The sequence below is a fragment of the Pongo abelii genome, chromosome 4, assembly GCF_028885655.2.
Source record: "Pongo abelii isolate AG06213 chromosome 4, NHGRI_mPonAbe1-v2.0_pri, whole genome shotgun sequence".
Taxonomy (NCBI): Eukaryota; Metazoa; Chordata; class Mammalia; order Primates; family Hominidae; genus Pongo; species Pongo abelii.
This window is the reverse complement of record NC_071989.2, coordinates 177,334,568-177,351,480: the sequence shown is the minus strand read 5'-3', so window position 1 is coordinate 177,351,480 and position 16,913 is coordinate 177,334,568. Positions and strand designations below refer to the sequence as shown.

Here is a 16,913-nt window from a genome sequence, read left to right as displayed (position 1 = left end):
TCTCTCATTGGGTGGGGTGGAATTCCATAGAAGGAGACAGTACAGAGAGCATATCCCCAGTCTAACTTGGGGATGTGGATTCCCAATGAGCTGAGCAGTCATTTTAATTTAATGAACAAATGAAAACAGTGGGCAAAAGAAAAAATAAATGTTTCCAGGACTGGGGATGGGTGGGAAAGAAATGACTGGAAAGGGGAGAGTCAAAAATCAGGGAAACAGATGAAGTGAGGGGTAGGAAAGAAAAAGAGAGCAAGAGGAAGATTCTTTTTGAAAGGCCACTTTATTGATGGAGATAAAACTGAATGGAGTTCCCCACAGCCCTCCCCTCACTCATGTTAGTGGCTTCACTGGGCATCTGAGACCAGCGTGGCCTGTCACCCACATAGACTAGGCTGCTTAGCCCGCCCAGCCTATCACACTGCCCACTCCACGTTGGGCAGCCACATAAAAACACGTCACAGCTCAAGAAGATCCGTGGATGCACCTCTGAATCCCCCCCACAATGGTTTCTGTGCATTTTTTTTTAATATTGTACAAAATATGTTAACTAGGAAAAATTAGCTGTACTGTGACAAGTGCGGGACGTCCTATTAGGATTACCGTCCCCCAGGCATTACTTCTTATTGCAGTAAGACCTCTAAAAGGTGGAGCTGTACAAACCGAAAAAAATCTAAACGATTTTAAGAAGAGCAGCAACTCAATACTGCTTTAGTTCATTTAAATTTTCTTTCCCAAAAATACACTCCTAAATATACAAACTATACAATCTTATTATTTTAATGCTGGTTTTTTTTTTGTTTCTGTTTTTTTTTGTGTGTGTGTGTTTTGTTTTTGTTCTGTTTTTAATAACAACAGTAGGACCCAAACTAAAAAATCGGTTCATCTTCAAACCAACAAGAGCACTAGAGGACTTGTGACTCAGTACCTTCATATAACACCACATAAATAACTTTAGCCACAGTCAATGTTCACAGCCTGGTCAGTGGAACAAAGGAAATACTTTTCTGGCGATTAGACGTCATCTGCAGAGAGAGCTGGGATATTCATCCGAGGCCGGGTGAAAAATGCCATCTTCTCCCTATAAAAGAGGCCATCCCTTTAGAGCAGGGGTTTTCAACCTCACTCTATAGAGATTCTGGGCAGGATAATTCTTTGTCGTGGGGGCTGTCCTATACATTCACTGCAGAATGTTTAGCAACGTCCTTGGCCTCTTACCCTCTAGATGCTGGCTGTATCCTTGACCTCCAGTTATGACAACCCAAAATGTAAGCTCATTGCCAAATGTTCCAGGGGGAAGGGGAGAAATTACCCCTGGTTGAGAACCACTGCTTTAAAGGACCGTTAGCATGAACAATGACTCTTAGTTCAAATCCAATCAGAGGCTTCTCAGAGTTTAAAAGGACCCTTGAGCCACTTCCAACGTTTGTTTGTTTCAGATTCTCAATTTGTTAAAAAGTTAAGAGATGCCCAAAGATAGTTGTACAAATGTACATTTTAAATGTTTATATTCCACAAAGGAATTTTTTTTTAAGCACATACACAAACATGTGTACCTTATTTGAGAGGACATCAGAAGTCTAAACGCTAGGGCCTCCGTGGATGGGAGGCCCAGGCCAAATGGCATTCGGGACCCTCCGAGAATACACCCGGGTCCAGCACGGCAAGAAAGCACCCCCCGGAGATCCTAGCAGGTGGCAGGCAGAGCCAGGGAGGCCCAGCGAGCATCCATCACCCCCAGGCTTATTTATCATTCAGCCAACCCTCCACAATTACCAGTGAGGAAAACACTATGAGGAAAGGCTGGAGCAGGTGGCTCATTCATTAAACAAGAGGATCTAACAAATTAGCTTGAGTTGTGTGGGTACTGATAAAGACAGCCGAGGGAAGAGCACTGCAAAGCTCATGGATCGCCAGGGACGGCTTGGCGGAGGATGAACATCTGTTACAGGGAAAGCCAGTGCTCTGTGAGCAAGGGATGAGAGCAGTAAGACCACAGACAGAAGACTAAGTCCGTGGGTTGGCTGAGAAAGGGATGGGGGGCTGCCGGGGCCCTCTGCTTACCTGAAAGACTGAACTTCTGGGGGTTCCTTACAGCTCTGGCCTCGGAGCCTGTGCACATCCTTGGCAGCTGCCCTCATCATCTTGTCTGTCTGAAGCTCACCCTTATTCTCCGCTCGGTCCATCTGCTGGGCAAAGCAAGCAATGCCCTGAGTCAGAGGGGGCCTCCAGAAAGGGGCAAGGAGAACTCGCTATCACAACAGAGGAGGCTACTGTAGGGACGGCACCCTCACTCTTGCTCCACATGGTATCCACTTCATTCAGAACGATCATGGGAAGTGCTCAAATCATCTGTTTGAGAGACTAGATTTTTGGGGCCAGGAAACGGAATACCCGTGTGGATCTGAGGAAGTGAGGAGATGAGGGCTGCCTGGTGAAATGTGTGCTACCTCTAATCCTCAGGCCACCTAGGAGGGTAGATGTTATTACCTCTATTTTACCCAGGGAACTGAGGCTCCGGCAGAGTAAGAAATTTCTTTAATGTCAGACTACTAAGAAGTGGTGGAAACTCAGTCCCAAGCCACACAGTAGTTCTTAAGAGGCTTGGGTATAACACTATGCCCCTTCCTCCTAATGTAAACGTATGCAAACACTTTTGAGAACAAACCACAGACAGCCCTAAAATATCCACGTACCATATACTTGAAAACATTGCACAATGACAGAATTTTGGTAAATAAAGCCATCATTTTTGTTTTGTTTTGTTTTGTTTTTTGAGACGGAGTCTCGCTCTGTCGCCCAGGCTGGAGTGCAGTTGTACGAGCTCGGCTCACTGCAAGCTCCACCCCCTGGGTTCACACCATTCTTCTGCCTCAGCCTCCCGAGTAGCTGGGACTACAGGCGCCCACCACCGTGCCTGGGTAATTTTTTGTATTTTTAGTAGAGACGGGGTTTCACCATTCAAAGGATGGTCTCGATCTCCTGACCTTGTGCTGGGATTACAGGTGTGAGCCACTGTGCCCGGCCTAAAGCCATCATATCAATGGTTCTTTGTTAGAAGTCACAGATGCTACTTTTTTTTTTTTTTTTAACTATTTGAAAGGTCAAGTTTTCTTAGTTTGTTTTTCTTAAGTCAGGGCACGTATTACTTCTCAGTCTTTTGAATAAGATCAAGTGTTAAGGTAGGGCACATAGGCACTTGTTTTCTGATCTCTTTTTGCCTTGGTTACCAGGAAGCTCAAAGATAAATATAATACCTAACTATAATTAGGTTACTTTAGGTTTGGGATATATTTATTTCCTCTCCTCCTTCAAGCCTTCCAATTTTCTATTTTCCCCTCAATGTTCTTGTTATAATCCTGTTTATAAGTAAACAGGGTATAAATAAGAAAGAAATAAACTTTCTGGAACTTCAGAACTGCCAGAGTCAGTATGAAGCTCCCATATCAGTCCAGGCCTAAGAAGTCCGGCATCATCTTCCTGCCCTAGGGCATCACCACCTGTACTGAGCACTGAGATTTCAGCTGATGGTCCTGACAGTTCAGGTAGGCACCCTCTGTAAGGTGCTCTCAGCAAGTCTGGCTGTGTGCAGAGAGAACTAGCAAAAGTCTTTCTTGCCGTGGGTGGCGATCACAGGGTGGCAGGTATTATTTTTCATAAATGAGTAGAGAATGGCCCTTGCATATTGGTCCTATATTGTTTATTTCTTCATGGCAGTCTGGGACCTGTTGGCTTAAAAGCCTGCTGGTGCCAAACTCAAATTTTTACCCTTCCAGTTGTTTTAAATATAGCTCAAATAAGCAGCTTTTAAAGCCATATACAACCTTCCTGTTTTGCATACCCTGTGAAACTGTACCCAACATTTGTTAGCCATAGATAGATAAACCCTGCGCCTATAAGAGACCCCAAGCTGCTGCTGTGCTTTGGAGTTCTCTGACTCAGAGACTCCCCACTGTGCTGCAGAGCTACCTAACCTAGATGGCCCCTCTTCCCCAGCTCTCCCCTGGGAGTTCCCTTGCCTTCCTCCACACTGGGCAGTAGCCCCCAGCACCTTTGGAAGGTCTCATGCTGTGAGGGACTGCCCCTGCATGCAAACCTGTCAAAGCGCAGCACAAGCCAGGCACGCTGGCTCATGCCTGTAATCGCAACACTTTGGGAGGCCGAGGCGGGTTGATTGTTTGAGCTCAGGAGTTCGAGACCAGCCTGGGCAACATGGTGAAACCCCATCTCTACAAAAAATACAAAAATTAGCCAGGCATATTGGTATGCACCTATCATCCCAGTTACTCAGGAGGCTAAGGTGGGAGGATCGATAGAGCCTGGGAGGTGGAGGTTGCAGTGAGCCATCATGCCACCACACTCCAGCCCGGGTGACACAGAGAAAACCTGTCTCCAAAAAAAAAAAAGCACAGCTAATATAAAACTGTGTGCTAGGGTGACACAGAGAAAACCTGTCTCCAAAAAAAAAAAAAAAAAAAAAAGCACAGCTAATATAAAACTGTGTGTGCTAACACCATTTTGAGGTTATATCTTTCTCCTTGATCAACCCCTAAGTCCTTTAAACTCATTATAGCAGGGCAGAGGTGCCAGCCGACTTGTACTCCAGGGCATCCTTGTTAGCAGAAGGCCCTGGTGTGACCAGCCCTTCTCCCCGTTTGGCAAGGGCTGCCCTGTGGGACTTCCTGGGCAGGCATCAAGGCAGGTCAATGTCCTATTGTTACTCTGTTAAAGTGCGTGCTATGGCACAGATTGGGTACCCTATATATTTCATGAAGAACTGCATGATAAGTACATGTGTGAATAATAAGGGCTTGCACACAAAAGCACATCAACAAATGTAGTAAATGGGCCTTGCAGCCAGGTGAAAGGTTCATAAGGTTGAGTGTGCAAAGGGATTCCTGGATCCCTCTGCTGATGGGAACGAGGGATGGGTGGAACACCCTCAGTGGAACCTGTGGTGGGAATTGTAGGATGCATCATGAGCTCTGGCCTCTCTTCCCTGGGGCAGCGTCCTCGACTCTCTGGGGCAGAGCGCAGGGCTCCCCTGCCTTCGAGGCGGCACTCACCCGCTTCTCCAGCATCCTCAGCAGCAGGCGGAAACGCTCGTCCTCACGCAACCACTGCGGCAGCTCCTTCTCCCCGTGGCTCTTGGCTTGTTCCAGCTGCTCCTTGAGCTCCTTCAGCACCGAGATCTCCTGGGTCAGTTGGCTGTGCCAGGTTCTTGTCGCCTGCAGGTCTAACTCCAGGTCCAGCGAGGTACGGATCAGACGCTCGGAGCGCAGCGACTTGACCGAGGAAGGCTGTGGGGGTAGGGACGGCTTCTCTTGTTATTAGAGCGCTGCCCAGTGAGCCCACCCAGCCCCTTCCTCTGACCCTCAAATACCCTCTCTTGGTTTATCCGTAGGCATCCACTCCTTCTGAATGGGGCTTGCCCTGCCCTGGGAAGCCTGTTTTGAATTCTCCCACTCAGCTCATGTTTATTGGGCATTTATTATGTCCCAGGAACGGTACTAAGCACTTCATTTCCATATCCTCGTTTCATTTTCACAAACCTAGGAGGTACCGAGGGTTATCATCTGCACAGATGAGGCTTACAGAGGTTCAGTCCCACAGGATATGTGTGGTAAAGCTGAAGCTCCACTCCAGGAAGCTGGCTGCAGTCCCCACTCACCCTCTCTGTACACTGTGCCAGCTTCAGTACTCTCAGCACTCTCCATATGTACGTTCTCAGTTATTGATTCCTGTCACTGTACTGTTCTGAAGTTGTTTCCCCAATACAGGTCTGTTCCTGCTTGAGGGCAGAAGTCATGTCTTCTTGACTTTGTGTTCCTGTAATGGGCCCCTGTTGTTTTTGCTTGTCCACCATTTGTTTCCCCAGCCTTAGAGTAACAATGCCCTCACCTTCCTTTGGAGATCTCCTCCTCTGCACTCAATCCACCTGGTTTGTGTGGGGCATCAGGGATAGGAATGTGACCTGAACCTGGCCAGTCTGCATCTCAGTGACAGGTTCAGAGGTGAGCACGCTATCAAAGCCCAGCCATTAATACTCAGTTCTGGCACTTTGCTGAACTACTTGGAAAAGAGACAATGTCTTTACACAGAGGTTGCTAAGCCTTCGAGATATAAACCTGGGACTGATCATGGTCATCTTTACTTGTGGGGTGACCTGTTTGAGAATTAAGATGTGCAGAGGGAGCAATGCCATGAGAAAGGGGCTGAGGCCTGATGACATCATTTCAACCTCTGGATCAAGCCATGCCTGAAGGTAGTCCAACATCCTGGATTTTTTCATTAAATGAGACAATAAATTGCTTCTTTCATTTTTAAGCTGTATTTGAGTTGGGTTCTTCAGTTATCTATATGTAAAAGACCCTGATTAATACAATCATTAACTCTCCTCCCATCAAAAATCACTAATGATTAAAAAACAATAATTCATGACTATGGGAGTCAGAATTCTAAAATGGTTTCTCAAATCCCATTGCTAATATACACGCCCTGTATAATCTCTCCTTTCATCAGGTAAGCCCCTAAAAGATGGCCTGGGCTTTTCCTGGCTGGGCTCTTCTGCTGGCCTTGAAGAAGTAAATATATCATGTTGTAGAGATAGTCACAGGGCAAAAACCTGAGAGTGACCTCTAGGAGCTGAAAATGCTCCCCTAAACCCTCAGCTGACAGCTAGCAAGAGAATACAAAGTAATAAATTCTGCCAACAACTGGAGGCAGTGCCTGGATCAGATGTTTCCTCAGTCAAGCCTCCAGATGAGGATGTGGCCATTTAACACTTAGAGGTTTCAGCCTGCTAAAACCTGTGCTCAGCTAACCTGTGCTTAAGCTCCTGACCAGCGGAAACTGTGAGGTAAGGCATTTGTATTATTTTAGGCTGCTAAAGTTTGTGGTGATTTGTTACGCAGCAATAGAAAACAAATACAATGACCAATACAGAGATTTCAGACACAGTATAAGAAGCATTACCGTAAGACCTCGTCTCATTTTGCAAGGCTGGCAAGCATACTATTAGGAATATAAGACAGCTCTAGGAAGAATTTCTAGAATGCTCTTCTAGGTTGAACATGGTCTGCTCTGCGCTTATAAATGAGCAGGATCAAGGAAATCCAGCTGAGTGATCCACGTGGCTCAAGTTCTCAGAGCAACAAATAAAGATTCTTTTGCTTTGTCTGTCCAGTCTCAGAAGTTGGGCAGGCTGCGGTAGAGACAACACAGCTCAGGTAGTGCGTGGAAGCGAGGAGCAGTGCCTGAGGGCCCAGGCCCAGCCTCTGGACTCTCCTGTTCCTCAGGACCTGAGGGAAATGTGGGCTCAGACCCACCACCAGGGGCTCCCTTATTAAGTCATCCTCTTGGTTAAGGGGAACAGGGGGTGATGAAGGGGACCTGCTTCTGTGGGGCCTGCCTTAGAAGAGAGCTGTGGGAAACGCAGGGGGAGCAAGTAGGAGATCAGTGGCATTTCTGCAGGAGTGGATCATGAACATCTGCTCCAGAAGCCCCTAAGGAGCTTTGTTAAAATGCAGTTTTCAGGGCCCACGCCAGCTGCCTGAATTAAATGGTCAGAAGTGTGGCCTTGTAATCTGCATTGTCACTAAGCTCCCCAGGTAATTTTTGGTGCTCCAGAGACTGCAGTACAAGCCAGCTACAGAAGAGGGGGTTGGGGTGGGGGACCCAGAGTGGGCAGTTGGTTGTCCCTGTCACCTGAGGCCATGTCCACTTTCTCCCACACCCGCACACTCTCCCTTCCCTGTGTAGCCTCCCCTGTGTTGCTGTCTCTCTTCTGCACTCTCCAGTTCCCCCTCAGACTTGTTAGGGTGTAGGATGTTAGGCAAAGGACCAGATTCTGGCTGTCAGCAGGCAGTGCAGGAGAGGTGGGGGGCCTGCCCCTACTGGGGGCTGTTGGCACTATCTTTTCCCTCCATGTTCTCTTTTGCTTTGCTTTCTCTCTCCTTTTTTCTTTCTTTCTTTCTTTCTTTTTTTTTTTGAGATGTAGTTTTGCTCTTGTTGCCCACGCTGGAGTGCAATGGCACGATCTCGGCTCACCGCAACCTCCGCCTCCCAGGTTCAAGCAATTCTCCTGCCTCAGCCTCCCGAGTAGCTGGAATTACAGGCATGCACCACCACACCCGGCTAATTTTCTATTTTTAGTAGAGGCGGAGTTTCTCAATGCTGAGGCTGGTCTCGAACTCCTGACCTCAGGTGATCCACCTGCCTCGGCCTCCCAAAGTGCTGGGATTACAGGCGTGAGCCACCGCGCCTGGCCCCTTTTTTCTTTCTGACATTCTGGCTCCTGGTTTCTTCTGGTTCTGCAAACTCATTAGACAGAACTGCTTTAAAGTTGTGTTGAAAGCCCAAAGTGGGGAGAGCCTCCTGCATCTCCTGAAGCCCTTAATGGTCAAAGACAAATCAGGGGTCACTCCTTTGCCTACCCCCACCCCATCCGGATCACTCAGCTCAGTCTCCACTAGGAAAGGCGAGACTTCTGCAGGGCAAGTCTGCAGCCTCTTCCCTGTAGGCTTTCCGCTGGTCTGAGGGAAGCCCATTTGTACTTCCCTGCTTCAGGCTGGTGCTCAGAGGCACCCAGCTTCTCTGCCACCAGGACCTGGACGACAGACACACTGAGCAGAGTCTTGCATGAGGAAGGCTCCTGTCAGATGACGCGCTCTAACTGATGACTGTTGGGTTGGTTAATTCTTCTTCCTTTTTTTTTTTTTTCCTGAGACAGAGTCTCACTCTGTTGCCCAGGCTGGGGTGCAGTGGCACAATCTCGGCTCACTGCAACCTCCGCCTCCTGGGTTTAAGCGATTCTCCTGCCTCAGCCTCCCAAGTACAGCCTGGGACTACAGGCACGCACTACCACGCCCGGCTAATTTTTGTATTTTTAGTAGAGATGGGGTTTCACTGTGTTGGCCAGGCTGGTCTCAAACCCCTGACCTCAGGTGATCCTCCTACCTCGGCCTCCCAGAGTGCTGGGATTACAGGTGTGAGCCACCGCGCCTGGCTGGGTTGGTTAGTTCTTACTGACTTTGATTTCTATCTAGGAAGGCAAGGCCAAGTGTACACACTCCTTGTCTAACCTATTTGTCATAATAAGACAAATACATTTACCCTTCAGCACCTTCCCCAGTGGCTACACAGGCCTCATAGTTCACAAACATCTGTTCGCAAATGCTTGCGAGAGCAACATTTTTCTAGCCAGTGGCTGAGGAGAAATGGCCAGACATTAGGAGATGTGTGTGCAGGACACAGGGCTTGGGGCAACGAGGGAGGAGCAGGCAGAAAAATAGCTTTGAGGTGACTCTCTTACCCGCTTCATCCGGACGCTGCGTCGCTCTAGGGAGTTTCGAACAAAAGGTGGCTTTTTGGACAGAGTGGAGCTGTCACTATCACTCCGATTCAGCTGCAAGAGAAAAGTCATGGAATGTTAAACATGGTCAGAGTGCATTCTGGAAGGTGCACTGAAGCCCAGAGGGAGGTCAGGTTCCTCCACTCAGCACAGTCCTTCCTCTCCTTCTGCAAACACCCAGGTTTCATTCTGACCTTTCTTTTCTTTATAAGTGAACATTCGTTGAGCATGTACTATGCATGATGCATACTGCTTCATCTCCATGCTATCTGCGTGATGCTAAATGCCATGAATATCCCATTGAACCTTTCCAACAACCCCATGTGATAGGAGCAAATCCATTTCACAAGTGAGGTGACAGAAGCTTAGGGGTTGCAGAACTGGCCCAAGGTTGGCGAGCTGGTCAGTGGCACAGCAGGGCTGGACACTGGGCAGCGTGACTTCAGAGTATACTGCCCTCTTAACCTATTACACAAAGGACCATTTGCATCAACTCTTCCCTGGTGTCTACAGAGCCTGCCTTTACTGACTCAAATGGAGCCACTGTCAAGATGGATATTTAAAAAAGAAAAAAGCAGCTTAAAGGCAAAGCCTTAGGGACCATATCCTTAGAGATGATGGGGCAGATCGTAACTCTCCCTGTGGGCATCCCCTCAATCACTGAGTTATCTATACTTTCCCCAGAGGGCTAGTATTCCCCACCTAAGACCAGAAATCAGGCCTGTAGTCAGGATGGGAAGCTTCTATATTGAGAATGTGTCCTACCCCCTGAGGAGCACAAGGGAGAGTGGGTAGGAGGACAGCACTCCCTGGGAGGTGGGAGCAGAGTGGGGAGTTCTTTCTAGAGTCCTATTTCCAAAGTCAGTGGGGTTGTCACAGGCCGATGCTATTGTGCTTGTGTGTCTAGCAGCTGTCAGTTCACTGCTGCGGGTCTCCTGAGAAGCTGTTTCTGTGGTTATTGATAATTATTTGTGATAATGATATTAATAGTCCTGCTAAGCTGACAAACACAGCAACTCCAGGGACAGACTGATGAAATAGCCACTGGGCTAGGCAGGGCCTCAACCAGAACCAGACGCTGAATAGTAAAAATACTGACTGCCACATGGATAGAGCACCTGCTACATGCCAGGTGCTTCAGTGACAGTTTCATTTAATCCTCAAACAATTCTAACATGATGGGAACTGAGGCCCAGAGAGATTAAGAAGCTTGTAAAGTTGAATAGCTGGGGAGCATCAAAACCAGCGTTCAAGGCCAAGTCTGTTTGGTTCCAAGGCCACCAGCTCTCCTGGCTCCAGCCTGTGGGTAGGGCTCAGAGATGAAACTAATATGCAGGTGGAAGGGTGTGCCATCTTGACAACTGGGGTAGATTCATATAAACTGGTTGTATGTGGTACCAGACGGGGGCTTTCTTTTTCTTTTTTTTTTTTCTGAGACAGAGTTTCACTCTTTTCGCCCAGGCTGGAGTGCAATGGTGCTATCTCGTCTCACTGCAGCCTTGACTTCTCTGGCTCAAGTGATTCTCCCGCCTCAGCCTCTCAAGTAGCTGGGACTAAAGGCATGTGCCACTGTGCCCGGATAATTTTTGTATTTTTTGTAGAGACAAGGTTTCACCATGTTGCCCAGGCTGGTCTCAAACTCCCGGGCTCAAGTGATCCTCCCATCTCAGCCTCTCAATGTCCTGGGATTTCAGGTGTGAGCCACTGTGCCCAGCCTTTTATTCTACATTGTTTTAATCCAGTGGTGGCACTTGAAGGATACGTGTCCTACCGACCAGAAATGGGCATCAGGATAATTGATCCTTAAGTTGTAGTTGTTTACATGTTAAAGACTATGTTATATAAAAGAGAGACAGAAGCCAGAAGCTACATTAAGTCCTCGAATTTAGCTTTCTCTAATATATTTTAATGCATTTAATCTCAGACATGGTAGAGAATGTTGTTACCTTATTATTACTTCCATTTAATAGCTAGAGAAACTGATGCAGAGAGTGGTAAAATCATTTAGAGTCACAGGAAGCCAGTTCAGGAATGAGAATTTAGGATGGGCTATGTCCATTTGGTCAAAGTCGATCAACCACAAATGTGGCAGCACTTCAGATGAATACCTGGGGGCTGAGGAGAGCTGTAGGAAGGGTAACTCATTGTCCATATCTCACGGACTTCAAGTTCAGTGGGGAAACTCATGACAGCGAAACTAACCAAGTGACACAGGCGAAGATGTCACCTTGTTTGGTAACAAGGGAGCCACCCAGCAGAGGACGCCTTTTGTGCAGAGGCTGGCGGAAGGGGCTACTCACGATCTGACCCGAGGAGGCCAGAGGAAGCCCCTCAGGGGGTGGCTCTGAGCAACAGAGAGGCTGCAGGCTTTGGAGTTGGACTCCCAGCTTTGCACTTAGTAGCTGTGTGACCTAGAGCACAGTGCTTTGAGTTTTTGAGTCTTAGCTTCTGTGTCTATAAAATGGGGTTCACACAACTCACCTTGCAGGGCTGTAAGATTAGATGACACAGAAAATATATTTTTTGGCTGCGGGGTCTGGAAGTGTTGCTGATTAGCATTTGAAATCCCATCCTGTGGGTGGGAAAACCCCACCTTATGACTTGCTGGGAAACAAAGCCCACCTCCCACTGATGAAGCTGAAAGTAGCAGAACGTTGCTTTTACTGCCTCCCTTGCAGCTAGAGGCAGGCGTAGGACTAGCCTCTGTCAATTGGATGCAAATGCTCCAGGCCTTGAATCACAACCTGGTGACTTGCACCCTGGTGACAACCTGGTGACTTGCACCCTGGTGACAACCTGGTGACTTCCACTGTTACTATTGTCTCTTGAATTGAAACAGGCCACTGTTTCTCTCCTTCATTCTACAAATGTGCCAGATTTGTTGTTATCTCAGGGAAAAGCCAATAATGGTAAGTAGTGGCAGTGGCAGCAGTAACCAGAACTTCCAAGCCAGCCATGGCAGGAACCTGGTGGAGACATAAATATTGAATGCCAGGGGCAGCAGTCCGGCTGGCTGGGGCCAGGTTTTATGGCAGCATCGGTGAAGGTGTCACCCAGTTGGCTTTGTGGTGTGATTTTGGTTGTGGTCTGGACTTCCTTGCTCCTACCAGATTTCTGAGGCTGGTTCTACAGCCTTATGATGAGTGTGTGAGCTCCTCAGTTTCCTTTCCCCCAAATTTTCCTGCATATACTGCCCACTGTCCATTTCCATTGCTTGCAATGAAAAACCCTGACCAGTACAGGCAGGAAGTGGAATGCTATCAGTTACAGACTGAGACACGTGGAGCTGGCTGTGGAGGGGGCAGGGTGGAGGCACAGCACAGCCCCAGCATGTCTCTGTTGGGAATTTGGTAATGCTCATCTTGTGGGTGCAAAACAAAGAGTTAAATTGTTCCCTGCTATATCTCAGCAGACAGTCTCCATGCCTGCAGAGTTTTAGAGGAAATGATAGGAAAATTTTCACAATGTTGTACTCTTGGCTACATCTTATAGCTTTCAGTAAGTTTTATACAAAAAGTCATAAGCTTGAGCTGAAGTGGGCCAACTAGAAAGCAAAGAAGGAAAAATAAATGACTTTGCTAAAAAAAAAAAACAAAAAAAAAAACACCTTTTCTACCTGTGGCGTGTGATCTCCGTTGACTGGGAATCTCTTAATTTGTGATTTTGCAGGGTTAGAAACAGTATAAATAATAAAATATGGGAAGTGGAAGCATAGTGCTTGGTGTGTTACAGATGCTTAATAAGTGGGACAGGTGCTTTTTGTTATTTGAAGATGCGAATCCTGGAAAAGGGTCACTTAAAAAACACTGGGGAAAAATGCTTGAGGCTTGAGTCTATAGGTGGAAAAGATAAACATTTCACCAAAGTTATTATATCTTATATCTCCCATTTAACAAAATTACAACCACATTCTAATCCTGATGAAAAAGAATGAATGAAACACTAATTTTTTTTGGTGTGATTTTTCTGATGAGTGACATTCTTCTCTTTGTGTTTGATTTCTACTGCACGTTCACAATGGCAGTAATTTTCTAAAAAACAAACAAACAAACAAAAAAAAGGTGGCGTGTTATCCATTGTCTTAAGGGCTTTTCTAAATCATTCAAATTATTCATGTTTTCTTTTTGAGACAGAGTTTCACTCTTGTTGCCCAGGCTGGAGTGCGATGGCGCGATCTTGGCTCACGGCAACCTCCGCCTCCCAGGTACAAGTGATTCTCCTGCCTCAGCCTCCGAAGTACTTGGGCTTACAGGCATGCAATGTGCCACCACACCTGGCTAATTTTGTATTTTTAGTAGCGAAGCACCGATTGGATTTTCTCTTCTGCAGTTGTGAGCCAGCTTAATTGCAGCATCTTCTACCTATGATTTAGGAAGCCCAACATCACATTCAGTGACTTCAGGAAATCCTGTACCTTGTGCAAGATACGAAGCCAACATGCATTGTGCCCGCATTATTTTTTCAGATGCTTACAAGTTCAAACAATTAGCTAGAGATCTACCACAGAAGGAAGAGATTTATGTTGCTCCTGAGAGGGACTGCAGGGAATGTTTTCATGGGGACCCATTTCATAAGTAGCCAATTAGTAAAATTTTCACATTATAAAGAAATGAGCAGCTGGCACACTGGCTCACACCTGTAATCTCAGCACTTTGGGATGCAGAGGTGGGTGGATCACCTGAGGTTGGGAGTTCGAGACCAGCCAGACCAACATGGAGAAACTCCATCTCTACTCAAAACACAAAATTAGCCAGGTGTGGTGGCACATGTTTATAATCCCAGCTACTCGGGAGGCTAAGGCAGGAGAATCACTTGAAGCCAGGAGGCACAGGTTGCAGTGAGCCGAGATGGCACCATTGCACCCCAGCCTGGGCAACAAGAGCAAAACTCTGTCTCAAAAAAAAAAAAAAAAAAAAGAAATGAGCTTCTCTACTCAATCTTATACAATTGTAGGCCTTGAACACACATGATGAGACCTCTCCCTTCCTCTCCCCTTCCCTCCATAATAACAGTCAGATAAGTGTCAGGCAGAGAACCAAGTGTGGACTCCACAGGCCTCCCCTTCTGTGACAATTTTTTGGGACATTAGGCAGGAAGGTTCTGTTGAGGGCCTAGTTATGATTCAGTGGTTCTATATGGTGGGGGAAGGAAGGATATTGATATCACTGGAAACCAGGACTCAGGTAAGGTAGGCACATGTCTTAACTGTGCTGTCCCATGGAAGGTCAGGAGCAAGGGCTGGTTCTGTAGCCCCAGCAAAAGCATGACCCCTCAGACTCAGTAAACACTCAGACCCCCCACACAGGGTAGAATGAAGGAAGGTGGGCTGGCCTAGGAAGGGGAAAGGGTAGGGGAACTGGAAAGCAAGGAACGTGAGGGTATGAAGGAACAAAGGCCACTGCAGGGCTTGTACATTCCTCTGGGTATACAGGAGCTGGTGGGCAAATGGAACAGGTAAAGAGGGCCAGGTAGAGGCTGGGGTGGACTGGAAAGCTCCCCACTTCCATCAACTAAGGGTAGTTGCCCTCACCTCAGTGCCAGCCAATTGCTGCCAATTGCGTGTGGTCTGTGGTGACATACATTCTCTTTTTTCTCAAGAAGAACTGGAATTTTATGTCAAACTCCTCCTATTTTATTTATTTTTTTGAGACACAGTTTCATTCTTGTCACTCAGGCTAGAGTGCAATGGTACGATCTCAGCTCACTGCAACCTCTGCCTCCTGGGTTCAAGGATTCTCCTGCCTCAGCCTCCCAAGTAGCTGGGATCACAAGCATGCACCACCATGCGCTAATTTTTTGCATTTTTAGCAGAGACAGGTTTTCACCATGTGGGCCAGGCTGGTCTCGAACTCCTGGCCTCAAGTGATTAGCCCACCTCAGCCTCCCAAAGTGCTGGAATTACAGGCATGAGCCACTGTACCCAGCTTTATTTTATTTTTAATTGCCCTTTAATTTAAAAATAATTTTTTCTTTTAAAGACACGGTCTTACTCTGCTGCCCAGGCTGGAGTGCTGTGGCGCAATCATGGCTCACTGCAGCCTTGGACTCCTGGGCTCAAGCAATTCTCCTGTCTCAGCCTCCCCACTAGCTGGGACTACAAGTGCATGCCACCATGCCCAGCTAATTTTTAACTTTTTCTTAGGCGGAGACAGGGTCTCACTATGTTGACCAGGCTGGTTTTAAACTCCTGGCCTCAAGTGACCCTCCTGCCTCAGCCTCCCAAAGTGTTGGGCTTACAGGCATGAGACACTGCATCTTGCCACCTTTTTAAAAAGTTTTAAATGTTAGTAGCAGGTTCAATTAAAAAATAAAACAAACTGGTAGCAACAGATTCGATTAAAAACATAAAACAAACTGGTAGCCAAATAATACAGATCTGCTGTAATTTTGCAGCCTCAGGTTGTACACTAGAATTGCCCTGAAGGTGGGAAATAAATGCCTGTGTATCTCGGGGACACTGAGGGATCCCCCTCTGATCTCAGCAAGTGGTTGCAGGAGGGCAGGCCAGAGCGTGAACAAGGAGGAAGTGAGATAGTTGGAATTATAACATTGACCAAGTACTAACTACAAAGCCTTTTCTATTGCTTGTCTAAAACAATACTATGAAGTAGGCCCGTGAACTCCCCCTGAGGAAACTGAGGCTCTGAGGTGTTAACACACCCAAAGTCACCCAATAACATGAGAGTAATGGGATTTGGACCCAGCCCTGTGTGAAGCTCTCCGCTACCCTGCGGGGAGCAGAAGGGGGCCGCACGCTCACTTACCCGGCACACGTACTGGCTCTGGGGTCCTGGGGAGAAGGTCTTAGAGCGGATAATGGTGCTCCCTCGAAGAAATGGCCCCTGGGATGGGGTACCCACTCTCCGGTCCTTAGGTCGCACCACTGTGGGGGATGGGGCTGGGGTCTCCGTGTTGGTCTCTTTGTCCACCTGAGGAAGAAGTCATACCTTGAAGCCACCAGTGTCCACAGAGTCTCAGCCACCCACCAGAGACCACTCAGCTGCTCCTCTTCCCTCCTGTCACCTCACCTTTCCCCACAGACACAACCAGTGTTTCCTCGGCATTAGCCCTGCTAGATGAGCTCAGCCTGGTGCGGCCAGGACAGTACCCAAGGCTAGATGTGCCAACCCCCACCCCTCTGTGGCACGTGTGGTTGGGGGCTGGTGGGAGCACATTCAGCCCCCAAACTCACATGAGCAGTGGAGGTGTCTCAAAGTTTTGAGAGTGTGATGTCCAACGTCCTGTATGTCACACTCTCAAAACTTACAAACCAAGTACATCTTGAAAAACCACACCAAAGGCTTCCACAGCCCTGGCAAAGTACTACGGTTGCTTTCGTCGAATTCTGAAGGCAACTAGCAAGTCTTGTTTTTAAAACCAACCCATCAGGTTTTTTACTGCCCGTGCACAGTAGTCATCAGGAAAACATAAACAAACAAAAACATCTACATGTAGGACCTTTGTCAGCCTAAAGAGTGCCTTTGTATAATTTTAAGAAAGAGCACGCCCTCTGGCTGGAGAAATTGCAAAACGATGCCCCCTTGGTGTGGAGGAGTTAGAACTA

At 47.4% G+C, this 16,913-nt stretch overlaps 1 protein-coding gene across 9 annotated transcripts in view; it reads right to left on the bottom strand.

The window, feature by feature from the left end:
• Nucleotides 1-261: 261 nt before the first annotated feature.
• The window catches only part of WWC1 (WW and C2 domain containing 1), a 179,417-nt gene continuing 162,765 nt past the window's right edge, over nt 262-16,913 (bottom strand). For 3 of the 9 annotated variants that reach the window (XM_024247451.3, XM_024247453.3, XM_063724378.1), the window contains 5 exons: nt 16,114-16,278; nt 9,311-9,403; nt 5,064-5,315; nt 2,062-2,186; nt 262-1,078 (listed from right to left, as the gene is read on the bottom strand). In XM_024247451.3, the coding sequence (XP_024103219.1) occupies nt 1,012-1,078; nt 2,062-2,186; nt 5,064-5,315; nt 9,311-9,403; nt 16,114-16,278 (702 nt within the window). In that variant the 3' untranslated portion in view covers nt 262-1,011. The remainder of the gene's footprint in view (nt 1,079-2,061; nt 2,187-5,063; nt 5,316-9,310; nt 9,404-16,113; nt 16,279-16,913) is intronic. The other 6 variants (XM_024247452.3, XM_024247455.3, XM_024247454.3 and 3 more) reach the window with 3 other exon arrangements.